Source organism: Fulmarus glacialis, unplaced genomic scaffold, assembly GCF_000690835.1.
Source record: "Fulmarus glacialis isolate BGI_N327 unplaced genomic scaffold, ASM69083v1 scaffold3696, whole genome shotgun sequence".
NCBI lineage: Eukaryota > Metazoa > Chordata > Aves > Procellariiformes > Procellariidae > Fulmarus > Fulmarus glacialis.
In genome coordinates, this window is record NW_009216085.1 from 93,836 (window position 1) to 115,183 (window position 21,348).

General features: G+C 38.9%; 1 protein-coding gene across 1 annotated transcript in view; it reads left to right on the plus strand.

Moving 5' to 3' along the window:
• The window catches only part of THADA (thyroid adenoma associated), a gene marked incomplete at its 3' end in the record, with an annotated part of 165,493 nt that overhangs the window by 92,649 nt on the left and 51,496 nt on the right, over positions 1-21,348 (plus strand). The window contains exon 29 of the mRNA XM_009579153.1: positions 9,704-9,819. Within this exon, the coding sequence (XP_009577448.1) occupies positions 9,704-9,819 (116 nt within the window). The remainder of the gene's footprint in view (positions 1-9,703; positions 9,820-21,348) is intronic.

The window sequence follows — 21,348 nt, forward strand, 5'->3', positions numbered from 1 at the left end:
AGTTCAGACAGAAGAGTGCAATTGCTAATGTTGAGTTCCTCAGATGTAAATGGAGCCATTAAAAATGACAATATGCTTGTAAATATTGTGATGGAAAGGGAAGTTGATCCTCACACAGAGGCATATACAGCAACAGGTTATGACTGACTTGATGTATGAATGGGGAAAAGCTTTTTGGAAGATGTCACATGACTCTGAGAAGCACCACCTTTTATTTTCATGGGTATAACTATCTGCACTTGGACATTTAATGTGGCAAATTATTCCTCAGACTTCAAAAATACTGAATGTTTTTCTTTTGTTTGAGACCTGTATTTTCTCTTCTGTAAGTTTAAAATCATTAGCTGAGAGAAGAAAATTGTTTTCTGAAGCTGCAAGTTTTGCTTCACTTTATGCTATAATGTGAATTTAGGAAAGAAAAGCATCAAATCGATACAGCTTACTTCTAATTATTTTCTCAGCTTGTGTTAATGCGGACATTCCTGAGACAGAAGATCACCTCTGTTGAAGCCAGCAAAGCTACGGGGTCAAGTAGCAGTGTACTTCTGAGCACTCTTTATAAACATGTTCATACTGACTGTGTCTCTTACATGTCAGCTTCTTAGTGTCAGTGGAGTAGCTGTATCCTTTAATATTCTTCCTAATATTCGTCAGTAGACAAGGGTGTGTACCTTGGTCTTCTATTTGCATTTTGTCTCCTTCATGTGGACGTGTGCAGAATAACTGTTACGAGGACGTAGTCTGGGAAAGAATAATTTCAAATTGTTTAACCACCGCCTCCCAAAAAAAGAAAAAGGAAAAAAAGCTGTTTAAAGGAAGGGGAAAGCTTTACATCCTTTGAGGTAGCTGGATTAAGACAGTGATGGGTGGGTTTTTACGATGGCAGGGTATAGACTTGGAAGAGCAGACTTCATTGTATCCTTCCTACTGTTTGTTCTGATCAGAAATACAGGCTGAGCACAATTTTTAACTGCTTCTAACATACAGTCTGGTGTGTTCATTTCTCTAGACTTTCAGGTTTTGGTTACATGCTGCTGGGAAGATAATACATATGTTTGCAGAGAGTGGAAATGCCACCAGCTCCGCAGTAGTCTCTTTCATCTCTGGTCGAGCTGGCTGGTTAGGAGGATGTGTGTGAGACCCTTACTCATCAGGCAGGTTTGCCTTTTCTTAGCGCCGTCTACTTACTGCAGTTTTCTGTTTTCTCATTAGCCAATCTGTTCATAGGTCTTTTGGTTGGGCTTCTCTGCCCAGCACATGTACCTTTAGTTACAAGATGAATGATAGCTTAAAAAGTATCTTAAATCCTAATGGTAAGAATGTCCTAAAAATTATAAAGTCAGACCTGGTATCAGGTTTCTATGTGAATAGGCAAACCATGTACTTTTAAGAGACAATTCAGCTAGGTCTTTCAAGTAAAAACCACTAATGAATATGATGTTAGCTGGCAGCAAACTTCTCATTGTTTTGTTTTATCCTAATACAGAATTTGAGTTGCATATGCAAATTTTAGGTTGGAATTCAATTTCACCCTGACTAAAATAGGAAGAAAAACCTAATAAAAATGGTATTGCAAGAACTTTGATCTGTAAAATTTCACATTTGTTGGCTTGTTTTAGACAAAAGTACGAGTTTAATTTTAAGACACGTTTTTAATAATGGATGTTTTGTGGTATAGATCTGTCACTGAGAAGAAAGCTACTTGGCTATATTCCAACATTTTGTACCTTTCATTAGTTATGGCACATTCATAATTTTCAGATTATTAAACAGCTGTATTATTCTTGCTCAGTTATACGGAGTTAACTAGTATTGTATTTTTATTCATAACTTTAGACACTTTCATACCTTATTTTACAACTTCTTAATTCAATCAAAACATGCTTGCCTGCATTTTAATTAAAACAACTTGATTCTTTTATAAACCTGGTTTTATGAATTTTGATGGATGTATTTGGAAGAAGGATTTAAAAGCCCTACTTTCTCATGAATAATAAACCAAAATTGTTTAATTAGATGATGAAATGTGCTGACAAAACAAAGCTGAAATTATGGAAAAATTGAATTGTGAACCAGCTGTTGCTTTAAAGGAAGAAAAAAATTTTGTACAGCTTTCAGAAAAATATTTGCAACTTCAGACTGAGTTTATTAATTCATACAAAAACAAATTTGAGGAAGCAAATAATATTCATATATAGTAATCATAGATGACAATCATGTAATTTATATTTGGCAGAAATAATAATCTGATCTGTTAGTTGTGAAATTACCATAATGAAATTAAAGACTTCAAAGAAAGGAGGTGGTAGGAACAAAGGGATGATGCCTATAATAATCTGGTATGTATAAATGATCTAAGACTACGAGAGCTATGTAACAAGTGATGGCTTTTCTAACACTTCACATTTGTTTGGGGATGGCAAGAGAATTGATAAATATTTGAAATTCCTCTTCAATATATTGTCATTTAAATGTGGAAATGAATTCAGAATAATTACTCTGGCCCCCCCCCAACCACCTTCAGCTCTCTTTTTTTTTTTTTTCCCCCTGATAATTAAATACCAGGTAAAACTCAGATGAAGGAAAGCCTTAATGTTTCTAATAGAGTTGATCTATCCACACTGCTCCTAAACCTCGGTGTGGCAGAGGATGAATCATATGCCGTGAGAACGCAGGGCATGGGAGGTGCCACCAGCGCTGTCTGGTACAACATGTTTGTGCGCTGTGATTCTACATGAATTTTAAACTATTACCCTGCAACTTGTGTAGCTGCTTTTGTTTGCAAGAGTATCATGAACTGCAGGGACTGTGTTCATACCATACTTGCTGGTGATAAAATGTTACATTTATTTTCCACAAATATAAATTTTTACAGAGCAAGACAATATCAGAAGGTAACCAGATGGTTATAAGCTCTCCCATCCATTTTTGTATAGATATCTTCTTGGAAGACTGGGGGGAGGTAGTTGAGGGTTTTAGTCCCATTGTAATTATCACACTGGCACTTTTCATCTTTAAGAAAAAAGGGATTGTTAGGGCTTGTTTTTCCCTGGAGATAATTATTGTAACTTTGAACTTTTTATCATCCTAATAAAAATGCCTTCACCTGTCACAGCAGCTTGCCAGTTTTTATCTACATGGTCGTAGTATAAAAAATGAAAAATTGGGCCTCACTTTCAGAATACAGAGATAACTTGGCAGTTGTATTTATCATACAAGAAGAGTAAAATTTTATCTGCCTTTAAATGAGAGAAGAAAAGAAAAATCATGTTTGAGGTTTTCTCACTAGTCTGCTAATACTCGGGTAAAAGCTTTTGATGGAACAATTCTGAAAAAACACATTTAGCTTAGTACAGTAATCTCCTTACTGCTGCCATTTTGCAAACACCCTTTTTTGGCTTTCCTTGTTGCTTCAACCTCCATAGCTTGGTGAGTGGCATATTTTTCCAAGCTTAGTATTTACACAGTGTTTTCTTTCAGCTGGTGAAACATCTGTATTCTTTCTATTTTTTTTTTTAGGAAGTTAAATGATCTATGCTGAGAATGTACAGTTTAGGGTGATGTCAGTTTGCTGCCTTTTTTTTTTTTTTTCCTTAAAGAAGCACTGAAATGAACACTGGGAGCATTGTTTCAGTCTTGCACTTAGGAATGTGAATATTTGTACTGTATACTTAATTTCATCCAAACATAGCTGAAGGCATGCATGCAGAAGTTTTTATTGCTTCAGGTCAGCTTAAGGGGAGAAAAGTTTAACTTTGCTGCTGCACTGAGAAGCGTGCAATTATATAACCTTCCCCGTGTTTTTGGAAAATCTGATTGTTTAAAAAAGGCACTTTGTGCAGCAACATGTTGAAGGCTGTGTTTTCTTTTAAATACGAACATGTGCGCATGCACACCAAGTAGCCACCTAATCATTATTTCATGTCTGAAGTTAAAAGTTTATTGTAAATTTCGGAAACCTTCGTTCCTCCTATAAAATTAATGCTAATGCTACAAAATGTTAATTTTAATTTGTTAGACAGAAAGTGTGTCACAATAGATCAACTTTGTGGCTATTAAAAGGTTGTGTTACATTTGCAGTGTCTCTGTGCATATGCAGGAGAAATCTTGGCATCAAAAAAAATTTAAAGGCACTTGCTAAATTTTGTGTTTTATACAAGTTTTCATCCACTGTTGCATTGCTTCATTATTCTAGTATTGTATTTCACAGCTTGAATACAGCAATTTGAGCTGATATGAAAGATTCTAAAGATAATGATCAGCTTCATATCATATTGAAGTTTATGTGGGGGAGAAAAATGTCTCTTCCCGCTTCTCATGATTTATATTTTGACTTAGCTGATGTCTAATCATTTAAGTATTTTTTCAAAAAAGTAATGTGCATTTTTTTTAACTTGATCATCCAAAATGAACACTTGGAAAATAGCAGATGTAATGTCTTAGGGTTTGCTTGGGTACAAAGAAAACACTCAACTTTCTCATGTCATGACGGGGAGGGACAGAAGGCTCTCAGTCTTGCATCTGAAAGCATGCTGTTTGGTGGGGGATGGATGTAAACAGGACAGAAGGATGTGTTGCTGATTGACCAGCAGGGAACCAAGCTGGCTGTTTCCTTTTTTGCCTCTTCCCTTCCCCGCTCTCCTCTGCTTTTACCCCTTTTCTTGAGGCTTCTACAGCTGAAGAACAAGGATGAAGCATCAACAATGCCAAGGAAGGGAGGGAAGGTATTGGAAGTTGGGAATGGCTGGAGAGCAGAAGATGGCTTCCATTCATTGGCATGCTGGGTCCTTGGGTTTTGCTAATTAGGATATAGTGTCACACCTGAGATGGCTTGGTGCTTTTTTTTTGTTGTTGTTGTGTTATTCTGCACTAAGAAGTCCTCCCATGTTGGTGGTTTTACCTGCAGCAGGTTAGGACATGCTGGCTCAGAGTTAGTAGAACCTCGTGGACCAAAGGATCTCAGAATAGTCAATTGCTGGACACTGTCCCCCATTATGTATCCAAGTATCTGGACTTCCCATGGCTTGCACTGTTTTAACATCTCTTAGAACCATAGAACCATAGAATCATTAAGGTTGGAAAAGACCTCTAACATCATCAAGTCCACCCGTTAACCCAACACCACCATGCCCACTAAACCATGTCCCTAAGCGCCTCATCTACACGTCTTTAAAATACTTCCAGGGATGGTGACTCTACCACTTCCCTGGGCAGCCTGTTCCAAAGCCTGACCACCCTTTCCGTAAAGAAGTTTTTCCTAATGTCCAGTCTAATCCTCCCTTGGCGCAACTTGAGGCCATTTCCTCTCGTCCTATCGCCAGTTACTTGGGAGAAGAGACCAACCCCCACCTCGCTACAACCTCCTTTCAGGTAGTTGTAGAGCGCGATGAGGTCTCCCCTCAGCCTCCTCTTCTCCAGGCTAAACAGCCCCAGTTCCCTCCGCCGCTCCTCATAAGACTTGTTCTCTAGACCCTTCACCAGCTTCGTTGCCCTTCTCTGGACACGCTCCAGCACCTCAGTGTCCTTCTTGTAGTGAGGGGCCCAAAACTGAACACAGTATTCAAGGTGCGGCCTCACCAGTGCCAAGTGCAGGGGCATGATCACCTCTCTTGCCTAGGTTGACGGGCAGTCCGTACAGTCTTGCTGGTCTATTAGCCTGACTCCTGACCAGCCTGCTTGGTGAAAGAAAAGGTTTGTGAGCATCCAGCAACTTGCCCTCTTTAATGCAGGGTTCCACAGAACTACGGGCAGTACTTCGGATGTTGAGTCTTCGGTCCTTTTAAAAAGACTCCCAACATCTCAAAGACGCTTTCAGGCTTCTTTCTTGGTGTTTAGTTCATGTGAAATTTAAAGATAATTGCTGTCATCGTGTAAGTCTTCATAAACCTTCCTCTACAGACAGTGCAAATCTCTTGTAAAACTACCTTTAAAAAAGAAAAAATCATTAATATATTGCCTTACTGTAATACAAAACTGATCCCACATACAAAAGGAACACCATGACCTCATTGCATTTATGTGTAAGTGAGGAATTTAGCAGAGGATTTTAAATCTAGTAGTTGGACTTGAGGAGAGACATGTGCTGGAAAGCCTGTCTATTTTATTATCTATATCAAACAGTCTCATAAAACTTGCTACCTCCCCATGCAAACATTGCTTGGCTTGTAGTCTTAGGTCATGGAAGCTAGAGCAATATTACTATAAGACAAAAAATGACAAGTCACACATGATGGACGTGAAGAACTACTGAGGCTAACTTTTACAGATTGCTTGTTTGGTTGTCTCAAATTTTAGCATACAGAAAATAAGGCTTTGAATAAAACATGCGAACATCAGTTACAATTTCAAATTTAGTTCAGGCATTCCAAGATCTTGTGCTGAAAAAAATAATTCCTTTGTGGGGAAAGCTTTCTAGGTCTCTCAGATTTGATGAGGGGACCTGAATAAATGATAGAGGGCTTGCACTGAAATAATGAGAAAATCAGTATTTTGCATATGTCAAAAGTTGGACCAGGGTAAACTGTAGTAGTTGAACTTTGTCTTTGATGAATGCCAACATTTTTCAAGAGTAAATCAAACTCTTACATGAGTTGCACCTTCTAATTCTACTGCTTAAATATGGCTCATGCCCTCTGATTTTTACCTTTTGAATGGTATTAGTTCATATAGCGACTGAATTGCAGAGGAGTTTTGATTGCATTTTCAGTACTGAATTTCTTACCTGGACTAATTTAAATCCACAAATTTGACCTATTTAGTATGCACAGTTCTCCCTCTCTGAAGACCTTTTGCTTGAATTATCAAACTACTTAGGTTTCCTTTGTATTTAGGAGGGAGGCACTTTGGGAGTTGTTTTCAAAGCTGAAGAGATTAACTTAATTTAAGCTTCCAGGAAAAAATATGATAGCCCCTTCATAATTGTGAAACAGATTTTGTATTACTGCTTAGAGGTAAATCCCTTCTTGTTCCTGGAAATGAACATAAACACAGAAGACTAAAATCAGAAAGGTTAAGGCACCAAATGATTTTCAATTAGCAGAGGATATAAAAGGCAATAAGAAGAGCTTCTGCATATAAATTATTTTCCTTTTTCATCCCTTTTCTTCTATGGTGTCCATTACTTAACAGAGATTAAGGGCAAGCCACAAAAAAATACAGAGAAACTAGCAGTATTGGCAACTTTGTGTGCAGGTTTTCATGAAAAAGGTTAATTTTGAGTCGATACTTACATAAACTGTTTTAATAAGCAGACTGCTGTTGCACAGGCAAGAGCAGGCTAAAGAAGAGGATTTAAGGTGGAGATCTCTGGTGATGCTCTCAAATGTTTGCAAGCTTGCACTTTTGCAAAGCCCTTTATAGAAAAAGATGAAAATTCAAAATGATCTTGGAAGAACCATCTAGAAAGGTAGTCTGCCATCAACAAAATGATGTTAGTACAGAGGACTTCAGAAGATTTAGAAAAAAGAAAGGCAAGATGACAGCTATCTTTCTGAGATGTCTCTTGGCTACAGAGCACCTGCTAACACAGGGAGACGAGAGTTTATTTCATTGTTCCTGTCAAAGGGGCCCCAGTGGGATCTCTGTGTTTAATAAGTACCTCACTAGGAAAAAATCTGGACCGACTGAGTGGTGTCCAGAGAACAGTTGCTTACCGTGAGGGGAAGGGTGGGAGTGGAGAGGAACACCTTATCTCAAGAGCTTGGATTTTGAGGGCGAAACACTAGAAGAGGTTGCATACAAATATTTTGGAATCTGCTTTCTTGGCTGTTTTCAGGGTTAGGACAGTCAGCCATTTGTTTCACTGGAGAATGTTTAGACCCTGCCTCACTGTTTGTATGGACTAGATAGTCTCTTGACATCTTTTCTGTTCTGTTTCCGTGCTTATTTGAAACCACTACAGCTGTTTTTCCACTTGAATAATTTCACAAAAAATAACCCAGATGAAATTGTGTCAAGTTAATGCTATGCGGCAGTGCTTGTGTTTCCAAAACAAGCAAACAAACAAAAAAAATAAAACCCCGGGAGCAAGTGACAGCTGGAATGCGGGAAACCAAGGTCTGAGATGTAAAAGTCTGGATATAAAGGTTTTTCTTTTCCCAAAGTGAAGTGAATGCCTCAGCGTGATCCGTCAGTCATAAAATTGTCACTTTGCAAGTATGAAGTGCTAATACTCTCACACGTTAAGAGTGTTTCCATATAAAATGCTCATGTATGTATTCTCAGAAATGGTCTGATAACACCTCTAAAGCTTCCTAAATTCTGCACGTTGCCAGTTTCAATAAATAATTAATAGGGAGGTGTACTTTTTCAATTCGCATAGAAACCCTGTCTTGTCTATCAATGTAACTTACCTGTGTAGGCAAACAGAATTTCAGATTTGGAGGCTGTAAGGCAAGTTAAGGAAAGGGGGAGAGTTAGCACCCTGTTCCTCCTATTCCAGCTTCCAAATTGCACATGCGTACAAAGCTCCTTTACCTGAGCAAGATCTTTCCCTTTAGGCTTCAGTACTGCACTATGTGTCTCTGTGTTTTTCCATTTAGAAATTAAATCACCTGGGTGTTGCCTGTTCACTTGCATATGAATGGGAAAGGTAAAAACAAAGTGGGATGATATGGGCATCGTCACTTGTGTCAGAAGTGTGTGTCATGCACTCTCCCACATGCAGAGAGGATGAGTACTACAGGGGCTGGGCTTGGAGAGTCCTGCTCCACTGTACAGTTGGTATCAGCTTTCATATATTATCCAAGATTTCCTTTTCATGCTTATGATCTAGATGACTGTACATCTTTCTTTAACTCCATTTTTTCTTAACAATTTTCTGTGTATTCAATACTACTTGGAAAACCTGTTTTTAAGTAGCAAAGGAAGGTCTCTTAAGAACAGAAATTAATTTGCTTTGTTAACTGTCTGACTAGAAAGCTACAGGTCATGCTTTCTATTTTGGTACCTTGAATTCTTTCCTTCGTGGTAGCTAGGATGTGTCTACTAGGCTTTTGTGTGAAGCTCTGGAGGAGGTAGTGCAGTCAGTGCACAGGCCCAGTGCAGGAGCTCAGTCTTCTTTGTCCTTGGAAGGGAAGGGTGCAAGCATCTCCCTTCTCTGTGAAACCCAGCTGCTCACTGTGTTTGACCGGAGCCCTGAATGAAGGATCTCAGGAGCAGGAATAAAGATACTTTTCTGTCAGCACTTCAGAGTGGTTATAGATGATAATTCTGCTGCCTTTAAAAAGCTTTTTGCTCAGTGTGTGGATTTTAAAGAGCCTTCCCTGTCTCCTTGCTTGTACTTGTACGATGCAACCAGCCCCGCCCCATCCAGTGGGCCAAGCTGCCAGCGTGCTCCACGGACAGTTGTGCTGGCACTGGTGAGCAGATGGCACTGCAGAAAGGTTGAAAGTTGAGGGATGCTTAAGTTGGCAAGGGCTAGTAGGAGTGGTGTTCATCAGGCTGTCCTCTGCTCGCTTCACAGAGATTAACATCTTCCAGCACTTTCTGTGGTTTGTTGTTCAATTACTGTGAAAAGTGAATTTTAAAGAATAGGAAATTTAAGGATTCCATTTGTTGTTATGCCAAATGAATACACGTTTTTCCTTGAGTAATAGTTGTTTGTTTTGCAGGTGGTTGTTGTCGTCATCTTACAGTTATTTGGAGGAAAAGCAGTGGTTAGAAACTCAGAAACTCTAGTTTCAATTTTTTTTTTTTTTTTAAGGTTTTTCACTTGCTGCAGTCGTACTTGGCATCAAAACAGCTCGTTAGTTCGGACTTTCAGCAGGGACTGGGTGACATCATTACCTGTGTAGGAACCAAACTGTGGTTGGCTAAAAGGTAAGATAAAACACAAGACATATATGTTTATACACATAGGTTACTAACATATGGAAGGCTTGGCTGATGGGGTTTTCTTAAATTATTTTTTATTTTGGCAAGGTGGACAGATTTGTTTCTCTAGAAACATGTAAAATATAGATGCCTTATTGGCTTGCTGGTTTTTGAATCAAGTTTTTTTTGTTTTTTTTTTTTTTTTTTTAAAAAGAAGCAAGGGATGGAAAAACATAAGTGTGCATTACTGTTTTTCAGTCTTCTCTTAGTTCATTCTCAGCTACATTTTATAGTCCAGTCATTTAAAAAAAAAAAAAAGTGTGAATGAAAATGCCTACAGAAGCACCCTTTTTGAGGAAGGGATGAATGTTGCTTTTGGACTAAGAAAAATATGCCACATATACAAGGTTTTTATGTTACTATTTTCTCTGACTTTGACCTTTACAAAAAAGTAGTAGAAAAATGTCATAAGAATTGTTGAAACTATCAGAAGTATTTAGCTGCCCACAAACAATCCAAGATAGTTTTGGAAACATTTTCCTTAGGTTTCTGTAAAAGGATCTTCAGATGACCTACATACTGCAATCAAGAAACTTCCCCTTCCCCGCCCACCCCCCCCCGGAAATCTAGTTGATCTCATCAATTGCTTTTGAAAATTCCCACCAAAAACTTTAAACGAATCAGTTGTGGACAGAGAGCACAAGTCCTTGCATAGATAAATAACTGAATAAAATACTCCAGATTACAGTTTGCACAGTGGAGGGAGGTCACCAATGCAGTCTAGTGTGGATCTCTGATAAAACCTATGTTGCTTTGTGATCATTAAAAGCAAAATCTTAAGTGATTTGGAGAAGGGGGGTGACTAGTGGGTTGAGGAAGTCTTCTGCCAGTGTTAACTGAGTTGGGGTAATCAAGATAGAGTTGATCTTTGAGAATTACATAACTGTCTCCTGAGAGAGTGACAATATAGCAGGTAAAACTTGGTGTAAATAATTGTGAAATGATGCACATGAATAAAGCAGTCTGGACTTTACTTGGGGAAGGAGTGGTCAACCAAGCAGATTTTTTTGTTTGAAAAAAAAAATCACCCTTATTCTTGGTAGAGCCCCAGAGGGGAGGAGGCAAATATCATAAAAAGAATGCAGAACAAAACAGAAAACACTTAGTTTCTGTATTAATCTGTACTGTATATTTTAATATTGTGTAAATCCCAAAGAAGATACAGTAGAAGTGAGGAGCAGTAAAAAGACTGATAATAACTCCAGAATAATTTCTACATGGGGAATGACTAGATAGGCTGAGATTTTTTTAACCTGGAAAAGGGACAACTGAGGGATGACATGGGAAAAAAAATTAATGCTATGAGTCACATGGAAAAGGAGACAGGTATTTAGCATCCCTTCCAATGCAAGGTGGCAGATTTAAAAGAAACAGAATAATGAAGTTATTCATGTAATTTTAGTTTAGCTATGGAACTCCATGATACAAGATACTGTTGGCTTTAAACCTATCTAAATTTTTAACAAGTGATTGAACAGAGTCAGGGAAGAAAAGCCCAGTGAGGTTACTAAGTATGTAATTATCACAATTGGCTTGAGAAATTCTTCAGCAACCTTGAAGGTTGAGAGAGAGGTTTTGTCAAGTATCACTGTTCTTACGCTTCCCTTTCCTGTGCGTCTGCTCTCTGCCCGAGTTGGAGACATCATGCTGGATTTGGTGGACCTTTTGACTTGACTCAGCATAAGCATTCTTAAGCCTTAAAATGAGAATGGTAATTTACTTAATGAAATTAAATCCATTGATACTGTTATAAAGAAAAAAAACCAAACACGGGAGACCAAATTCAGTAGAAAGATACTAGTGCTGAATAATTCAAACCTCTTTCTCCTGCAGCAAATGCATAAGGACCAGGCTCTGTTCATTATAGATTTTAAATAAATTGTATGTCTTCAAAGTATTTTTTCAGAAGTGGTCTTTAGTCATATTAGTGCTGACTTTTTTTTTTGTATTCTCTCCAAAAGGAAATGTTTTCAGGCTCTAAGAAATCTTGGTACATGGTATAGGTATTTGAAGAGGAGATGTATTTTCTCTTTTACTTGCCTGTAAAAAGCCACAGCTGCATGTGCTAATATTAACCCTCTGTCAGTACCACGTTTTTGTTTTGCAGTTTATTGTAGCCTCCTTTTCACATTCATGCATTCTCAATTACGCAGTTAATGCTACACATAAAGGTTTTCTTAATGCCCTTCTCCCTAAATAGTAAAATTTTATATTGCAAGCATACAGGTTTGCAACACTAAGTTAAGTCATCGGTTTTTGACAGGCAGAAACACTTTTTGTAAATTTCTAATGTACTTGACCATTCTCTCTGAGTCCATATGGCCATATGTCCTTAGCCACACTTTGAGCTAAGATGTGTTTTCTTTTTTCTTTCCTTCCTTTTTTTAAGTCTTAAAAAACCACGTAAAATATCCATGAAATGTTCGGTAACCAAATTTACTTCCAAATATGCTTTAACCTTAAGACTACAATAAATGATAAAGCTTAAAAAATTTGCTTGCCTCTTAATTTTCTGCTTGAGATAAATATGTTCAGTGTGGTGTGATTTAAAAACAAAACAAACAAAACCCCAACAAACAACCCAAACAAAAATATTGAAATGGATGGTATTTTCTGGTAGTTTTAGTCTCCCATGTTCAGTGTGCAGCTTTACCATTTATATTTGGCTGTGTGGAGCTGAACAACTGTTCTGTGATGAACGATGGGTTTTGGGGTTTTTGTTGTTCTTGTTTTCTCTTTTTCTTATTTTAAAGGAGTTTTGGGAGGTTGCTTGGCAAATGAGTTGTGAAACTCAGTAAGTCTGTCTGTGCAGTTTTCTGGATATTGGGGGAGCATTATCAGGAAACCAGCACTTCATTTGCGCCCTGTTGTTAGACTTCTTGGTATCCATCTGCTGCTAGTCACTGTCAGAGAGGGTGCTAGCTGGCTGGACCCATGGTCCACGTACAGTCATTCTTACCTTCTTTCTGTTCAGGCAAAGAGAGTGAGTACCACAGAGAAAAATTAATGAACTTCCATCTGTTTCTTCTGCCTTTCTCATGAGGAGATAATTTAGTGTGTCACTGGTGCTGTAGTGCAGTGATTGTTTGAAAAGAGGGTATTATAGGCACTCACTATTAATCTTCAATGGATAAAAAAAAAAGTTAAAATAATAGGAAAGCAGTTTGTGAATTTGGGAAAATAGGGCATTATTTTGAAACACCAGTCTTCATTCACATTTCTGTGCTAGTTCTGTAAAGTTCTTGCTGGTGTTCTTTCAACTACCTACTTCCCTTCGTACTGTGCAACAAACTTCTCTGAGAAACTCTTATTTTAATTACAAAATTTTGGATTGCATAAGTAGTTCTTAAAAATGAGGCTCACGGAGATGATCAGAGGGCTGGAGCACCTCTCCTATGAAGACAGGCTGAGAGAGTTGGGGTTGTTCAGCCTGGAGAAGAGAAGGCTCCAGGGAGACCTTACAGCAGCCTTCCAGTAGCTGAGGGGGGCCTACAAAAAAGGTGGAGAGGGACTTTTTGCAAGGGCATCTAGTGATAGGACAAGGGGTAATGGCTTTAAACTGAAAGAGGGTAGATTTAGATTAGATACAAGGAAGAAATTCTTCACTATGAGGGTGGTGAGGCACAGGAGCAGGTTGCCCAGAGAAGCTGTGGATGCCCCATCCCTGGAAGTGTTCAAGGCCAGGTTGGATGGGGCTTTGAGCAACCTGGTCTAGTGGAAGGTGTCCCTGCCCATGGCAGGGGGGCTGGAACTAGATGATCTTTAAGGTCCCTTCCTACCCAAACCATTCTATGATTGTCATGTATATATCTGGAGGAATTATTATCTTTCTTCAACTGTTTGCCGAACTGGTGTTTTTTTGTTTGGTTGGTTGTGTGGGTTTTTTTTACCTTTTCAGGCCAGAATATAATTTCCTTTCATCAGAATGTACTGGTGTAGAATAGCTCAAGAAAATATTGTGCATTCCCTGTAATACACTAATCCCTTCTCCCTCCTCCGCTCCCCCACCTGATTGTGCTTTAGAGAATAAAATAATGGCTCACATTCCCCAAACTGAATTTCATAAAACATTCTCTTTTTCAACTGATACCTTTTGTCTGTTGTGAAGGCAGGCTTCTGATGTTAATGTGGCTTTTTCCCCTTTGTAGCATATATTAGAATATTAGAAGAAAAAAATCTTTCCTCCACGTTCATTGTTGTTTCTTTTTACATCTTCAAAATACTAACTTTTTTGAGTATTCAACAGCAGTATTTCCATTTTTGATATTTTGGTAAATGAGACCTGCCTTCCATCCACGTCTCAAGGTGACGCTTGAAACTTTTCACTTTACTTGCAAGTAAATGAAGTTTATACTTAATTTGATGCTTTTTATTTTGTTTTAGAATACGCTTGTTTGTTGGTCTACAGTGGTTTAGTAATATTATTGCTTCCCTCCACCCCCACACCAGAGTTAGTTTATTATATTTTTTCCAAGTATGGGAGATGCAGGGTGTTTGAGAAGAACAGAAATTTAAAAATGTATAAAATCTGCTTTGTTGGAGAACTGAGGTGATGGAATGAAGTGATGGAAATTAATCTGGTGAAAGCTTTAAAAAAGTAATCAATATATCAAGCTAAGCCTTTGAAAAAGTTCAAAGCTCTTTCACACAAATTAAAAAAAAAAAAAGTAGTTTTTAGCTCAACTGCATACCAAGCAGTCACAAGACTAACTCTAGGTGCCTTCTGCATCGTAAATACAGAAACCTGAAAGAGCAGCTTTTGGAGCTGGTAATTTGTTATACAGAAGTCCCGGAAATATCTGTCTTGTTTCATTTGTAGCCTTTGGCATGGCAAAGTATTGGTATTGGAAAATTTGTGAAATCATGTCATTGCACAGCTTTGCTGTAGGATGCTGTCTTCCAGTGCTTTTAGTTTGATTTTCTTTTCCGCCTTCCTTCTTACTGGAGACCACAGGGGGGGAAAAGACTTTGAGGTTCTGCCAGAAGTCAAATAACATGTTCTGCTAACCTCCAGCCATGTGCCATTTCTTAGCCGAGAGCTTGTCTGCACTGGGAAAGTTTACTTCTAAGGCGGCTGCTTTCTTGAAACTAACTTGTGTGGAACAGCCTTATATAAAACCAACTGGCTTTGCATTTTGCTAAGAGTCGCTATTTCATCTGGAATGGACTGCCTGCGGTGTGTCCACTTAGCTTTATAACCCAAATATCCCGTGCTCTGCGGTGCTGCTGCTTAGCTCTCTGCTTTATGGATGGGACTGGTAAAAATACAAATGGGTTCTGATGTAGGGGCTCAAGATTCAAGCTCACACAACAAATACATGCAAAAGTTATTCCAGGCTCGGGCTCAAAGCCAGATTCACTGTCCACTGAGGTACTTGCTGCTCAGTTTTCTCCAGGCTGAGTCTAGGATGATCCAGCTATAACTGCTTTGAATGAGGGAAATCTCACAGGTATTTTATAACACTACAGAGCACATTAACTTGCCAAGTTGACAGCCGTGGCACTCCATCAAGCCTGTAGAGTCTCCTTTCCCCCCCTTCCTCTTTTGGCAGCGCTATATGAGTGACAACAGGCAGACAATCAGTCTTAGATCCTTCCTAGAAGGAGCTTCATGCAAGGTGCATTTAGGCCATCTGTGTGGAAAACAGGAATGTGGCCTCGCTGTGGTTTCAGGGCTTTGTGGCTTAAAGAGTGTAATGTAAATATGCCCTTATTCTTCTCATTGCCCCTTAAGAGAGACCGCGGTAATTTCTAGTGAGCAGGCTATTAAAGACAAAACAGTGGCACATGCAGGCCTATCGAGATACAGGTGCAAGATGCCCATGCAGCTTTGCAAGCAGCCTCTATGTGATTTTTGGAAGGGGGACATTATTTGGGAGCTGGAAGGGGCTTTTTGTACTTTCAAAACAGCAAGGGGGCAACAACTAAGGAGAGTGTAAGAGTGGTCCTTCTCTTTAGGTAGTTCTCTTGCCTCTTCGTCTTTCACTGCATCAAGATGAACCTTCTTGTCCTTCCAAGGCCATGTCTGCCTTTGGCATCTTCCTGTTTTCTAACTTTTCCACTTTTCCATTTCTGTCTTTAAAACCTACACATTGAGCAGTGCGGTTAATTATCTTTGTTCATTAGTAGTCTGTATGCATTATACAGCTGTGTTCAAAAATTGAAAATAGTTTTAATGACTGAGCCTGGCTCTATAGAAGTCTTATTTATTTGAAAATTGAAAAGTTACTTTCTGTCAGCTGGGCTGGAGCAATAATTCATGTGTGTGCTCTTACACATACAAAACATCAAGGGAAATTTTTGTTGTCCTGTTCCAGCAGAAAGCGAAGCATACCAGCATGAACAGTTACTGCACATCAGGTGCACAGTGGTAATTTATTAATCTGCACTTTCTGACCCATGAGCCTAATTTAGACTGGTTCGTCTTTGCTTTTGAGAGCAGAGTCATAAGTTACATCATTGTTCATAAGTGTATTCTTGGAGGCATTCATTTAAATCTTATGTGCTTTTAGCAGGCTAATTCAGGTTTCGGTACTGCTCCAAGTCCACTCTTTCACCAGTTTTGATAACAGTATCCTTAACACAGCTACTAATTGTTTATTTAGGCAGTTGGTGATTGCTTGTTTTGGAACACTTGCTTTGGGTATCAGTAGAGATGCTTAAACTTCAGGCTGAAGTTTAAGAGGTACTTTGCATAAGATAAAACATTCTTTGACTCTGGTTCATAGGTATACTCCTAACTTAAATATGAACATTCAGGGAATACTAAGAATTGAATAAAGTTGTTTAAGGTGTGTTCCCTCAACCAGTGCAACATTCAGAGTAGGCACAAACCATGCACAATTACTGGTTTTGGAAGTAAATCCTCACCATATCTGAAAAAGCTTTCCAATAAATAAACAAGAGAGTTTCAGTAGTTTGCCTCTTTATGGGTGAAAACCCTGATGTTAATTGTGTAAAATTCATTAAATTTGCACATGGGATTAGTTTGACCTCCAAATTTTTTAGGATGCTGCTAAGGGATCACATGCAGTTCTCATTAAGAGAATAAAAAAGAGAACAGACAGGATTATTTTATCAATCCGGTATGCTAAAAATGACACCAACAAAACACAACCTTTCAGTATCATTCACCAAGGACAGCCAGAGCACAAACTAATTTTTCTTAATAGCTGAAACTCAGAATGTTCTTGGTGGTATCACAATGAAAAAATAATTTGTGTAACTTCTTTTTGAAGCAATAATTCTCTGCCTTTACCAAGGAGACTAAGAGTAACATAATAGGCTCTTTCTGGTGGTAGAAAAGCTTAAATCACCAGACCAGCAACTTTCCCTTTGGAGAAAATGCCTGCTATAATGCAGGATGAGCTGGTCTTATAGAATGGGCAAGTCAAGGGGACTGTGCACATGGTAATTACTCCAAGAAGATCTCAAGAGCACCAAGTAGGGAAGCAGATGCACAGTTACTAGATGTTTGTATTTCTATGCGGGTGTTCCTGCGCTTCCAGGAACTCAGCAAGGATTACTTGGTAGTGTAGGCTTCATTATTATTTTTTTTTTAAATGCTTTCCATTACATGTAGGTCTGTTGGCTGTGATGTTCACTGATGTGCTGGTTTTGTATTACATGGTTAAAAATGCTATGGACAAAGTTTAGTAATTAAATCCATTATTAATGTCTCGTCAAGAAGACAAGAAGAAGGCCGTGCATGTGATTCAGTGCTACAGATGTGGGCTCTGAGAGAAAATAGATAATATGAAGGCTGCCTTCTAAACAAATATACCCCCCAAAACCTCAGTCTTTAGTATACTGCAGAATTTGAACGCTAATAGCCAAAACAATGGGAGATTTAACCTTTTAATCAGCTGCTCATTGTATGTGTAGGTGTGATTTCCATTCACTTTGTTGCCTCCATGAGTGACAAATGATAATTTTCCAGATCTCTCTGCAGGGGTAAAACGTGGTCAGTACAAGGCCAGCTTGGCCTGGTTCATCAGCAACCCTCCAAGGATAAAACCCCCTATGGGTAGCCCCCTAAGGATTAGGTAGACTTGACTGTATCAAGACTCAAACATCACAGAAGATGCACTCTTAGTTCGTTTAGAAGATATTTTAGTTGATAAAATTGCAGGTCACATATCAGAAGAATCTGGCCACCAGAAGAAAGAATACTTTGCAGAGATTTGCCATTCTCCAGGAAGGAGTAACCTGGAAGTTAATAGGGAGGGAAAGAAATGTTTAAATGTTTAGTAAATATCGTAAGTTGCTGTATATTTATAGTGCTTGTTCTGCTAGTAGTTTTGCAACATCTGTTTCCTAATGAGGAAAAATATGAGCAAAATAAACTACCTCTTTGGAAAACATTGAATTTCTATTGGGCAGAATAACCAAAACCTAATTTTATGAATGTTAATACAAACAGCTTTGATTTCATAATCAGTGACTTGTATCTGTCATATTTATGTAACAAATGCAATATATTAAAGTTACTGTTGTTGTTGATCTCTAAGTGAGGTGATGCTGTTTTGGAAAAAGAGGAATGATCCAGGAGAAAATAGTTGTCATCTTTTTAAGTCATCTGACTTAGTGTCATTGAAAATTGGGGGGTTTGAGAAGAGAATGAGAATCTGCAAAAGTTGTGCATCAAAATTCTTTGGTACTTGCTCATCATAAAGGTGTGTTGGCATCCTCGTTTATAAATAGAAATCTGAGTCGTTCTAAACAGTGTCCTGTAATGAGTAGAAATGATGTTTAAGGGCCTCTGCAGACCTTAGTGGTTAGAGGAGCAAGAGGTTGTATGTTTAGTTTGTTTAAATCTTTTTCCCAGTGTTCTGACAGAATTGACGCCAAATGTGTGAGCTTTCCATGTTCTTTGCTCCTTGATGTTTCCCTTGGAAGAGGAGGTAATTTGCTCTGTAATTCATTAATGTTGATCTTCTTTAAAATAAACAGTAATACAAGAGAAACTGAATTTTAGAAGTTAAGCCATGTGTTCCTGATAGAGTTGAAACCGTGTGTGTGAGCAGGGCACACAGGAGGTCTGTGACCACATATTGCTGATTTCTTCAATAAATGCCAGTTTGGTTTGCATCAGATCTACCAGCCAAAATAAACAAACCAATGACTACCTTAAATTCAGCATGACTTAACTATAAAAGGTGAATCAAACTTTCAAAAAATAATATTTGCAGAGCTCCAACTGTGAGAGTCTAGGATTGATTTCATGTTACCTAGACCTAAGCTGCAGTCAGTGGTACTTAAAGGCGGTAGAGGCAGAACAGAAATCAAAGCTACTGTAGGTAGTCAAAGCTAGCTGGAGCAAAACGCAGTATTGCACGTGGAGCTTCTGAACCTGCCCAGTCTGATTTACGTCTACAGAGAGGGAATATCTCCTGAAGGGTACGCTTCCTGATTCACCTACCAAGCAGTTCCTTGTTGAAAACAAATAGCTTATTGTTACTCTGGTCACATAATAGTCTGTAAGTGCTTAACTTGGGCCTCTTCAAAGGCATTTGAACAGGAGCCTGTGAATTTAAAAGGACTATTTAGTTCCATTAACCTTCTTCTCTTAAAAAAATCCCTGGACTCTAATGGCTAACAAAAGGTTTCCTCCTGCCAGTGACTTCAACTCTTTTCTAACTTTATATTCACATACCAGGAAATTACAAAGAAGTCTGACTACCCTATCCCCAATTGCTTGTTCAGCATTAATGATAAGAAATTGGATAGGTTTGGAAGACTTTATTTTCAGGATCTAATCCAGAAACCTGCTATAATGTGTCAAAATTAATAGTATGGAAACTGGCACCTGTGTTTTCAGATTTGTCTACTGTTCAGCCACGCCTACCTAAAATAATAATTTTAAAAAATACTCTTTTTTCCCCATACTGAAGATACTGTTAGGCTGGAGCTGTGGGCAGTTAAAAAAAAATACCTGTAGACCCTTTAAAACTTTCAGTCACTTTAACTTTTTTGACTTGTGTTCTTTCAGTCACTGTGCTGGTTTTGGCTGGGTTAGAGTTAATTTTCTTCACAGCAGCTAGTATGGGGCTATGTTTTGGATTTGTGCTGAAAACAGTGTTGGTAACACAGGGATGTTTTCGGTACTGCTGAGCAGTGCTTACACAGAGTCAAGGCCTTTGCTGCTTCTCACCCCACCCCACCAGCGAGTGGGCTGGGGGTGCACAAGAAGTTGGGAGGGGGCACAGCTGGGACAGCTGACCCCAACTGACCAAAGGGATATTCCATACCATATGACATCATGCTCAGCATGTATAAAGCTGGGGGAAGAAGGAGGAAGGGGGGGACGTTCAGAGTGATGGTGTTTGTCTTCTCAAGTAACGGTTACGTGTGATGGAGCCCTGCTTTCCTGGAGATGGCTGAACACCTGCCTGCTGATGGGAGGTGGTGAATGAATTCCTTGTTTTGGTTTGCTTGCGTGCGCAGCTTTTGCTTTGTGTATTAAACTGTCTTTATCTCAACCCACGAGTTTTCTCACGCATGCTCTTCTGATTCTCTCCCGCATCCCACCAGGGGAGAGTGAGCGAGCGGCTGTGTGGGGTTTAGTTGCTGGCTGGGGTTAAACCACAACAGTCACCTTGTATCTTCTGTGGAGTTTCGTGATGATCTAGTTAGGGACACAGCAGCTCCTTCTGCCATTGTTTCATTCTCCTTGATTAAATTAGAAACACATTTCTTCTGGGTCTTCTTCTTTCTAAGCAGTAATCCTTTCCATCCCTGACTGTGTTTCTGAAGGTTGCAGGTGTCTTCTTCCCCCTCTGCAGGTCCAGTCTGTGACAAGGCTTGCCTTTTACCTGTTACTCAGGGCAGACAGCCTTTGACCTCTCTTCAGTCAGATGTGTTTGAAATATTCTGCAATATTGACTGTTAGTGAAATTTAACTCAGTGGTTGTCTGTCAGCTGATCTTTATTTCCACCTGGACAGTCAGCCTCCAAGTACAGCATCACGAAGGAGTGCTAGAAACTGTGGGATAAGCTGCTAAGTGCAGTGGAATTCCTGGAGCAGGCTGGCTATAAACTCTGTATCCAAAGAGAAACAAAAAGCAACAAGATGAACTTCTGAAAATTGTGTTTTAATGCATCTGGGCATGGTATGTAGGGTGGGCATTGGGTCTTTGGTACCAGCTGTTCGACTTCATAAATCTGCTGTTGTTACACCGACCTACTTGCTAATGTAGACAAAGCACCACTTTAATGAGGTATGGATCTCTGCGCTGACATCACTAGCTTGCTATTACTATACATGTGTAGTAGTATGAATGTTGTTTTGATATCCATTTGGTATTCCTATGCGGACATCCCTTAGATGAGAGTCCTAACCATCTCTAGCTCTATCCTGTTCAGAGTCACATACAGCTTATCATCTGGAGTGAGCATATGACATATTTGTTTCCATTAATATCCAGTTTGGAAGGGAAATGAACTAATTTTTGGGGTTTGGACAAAAAAAGGAAT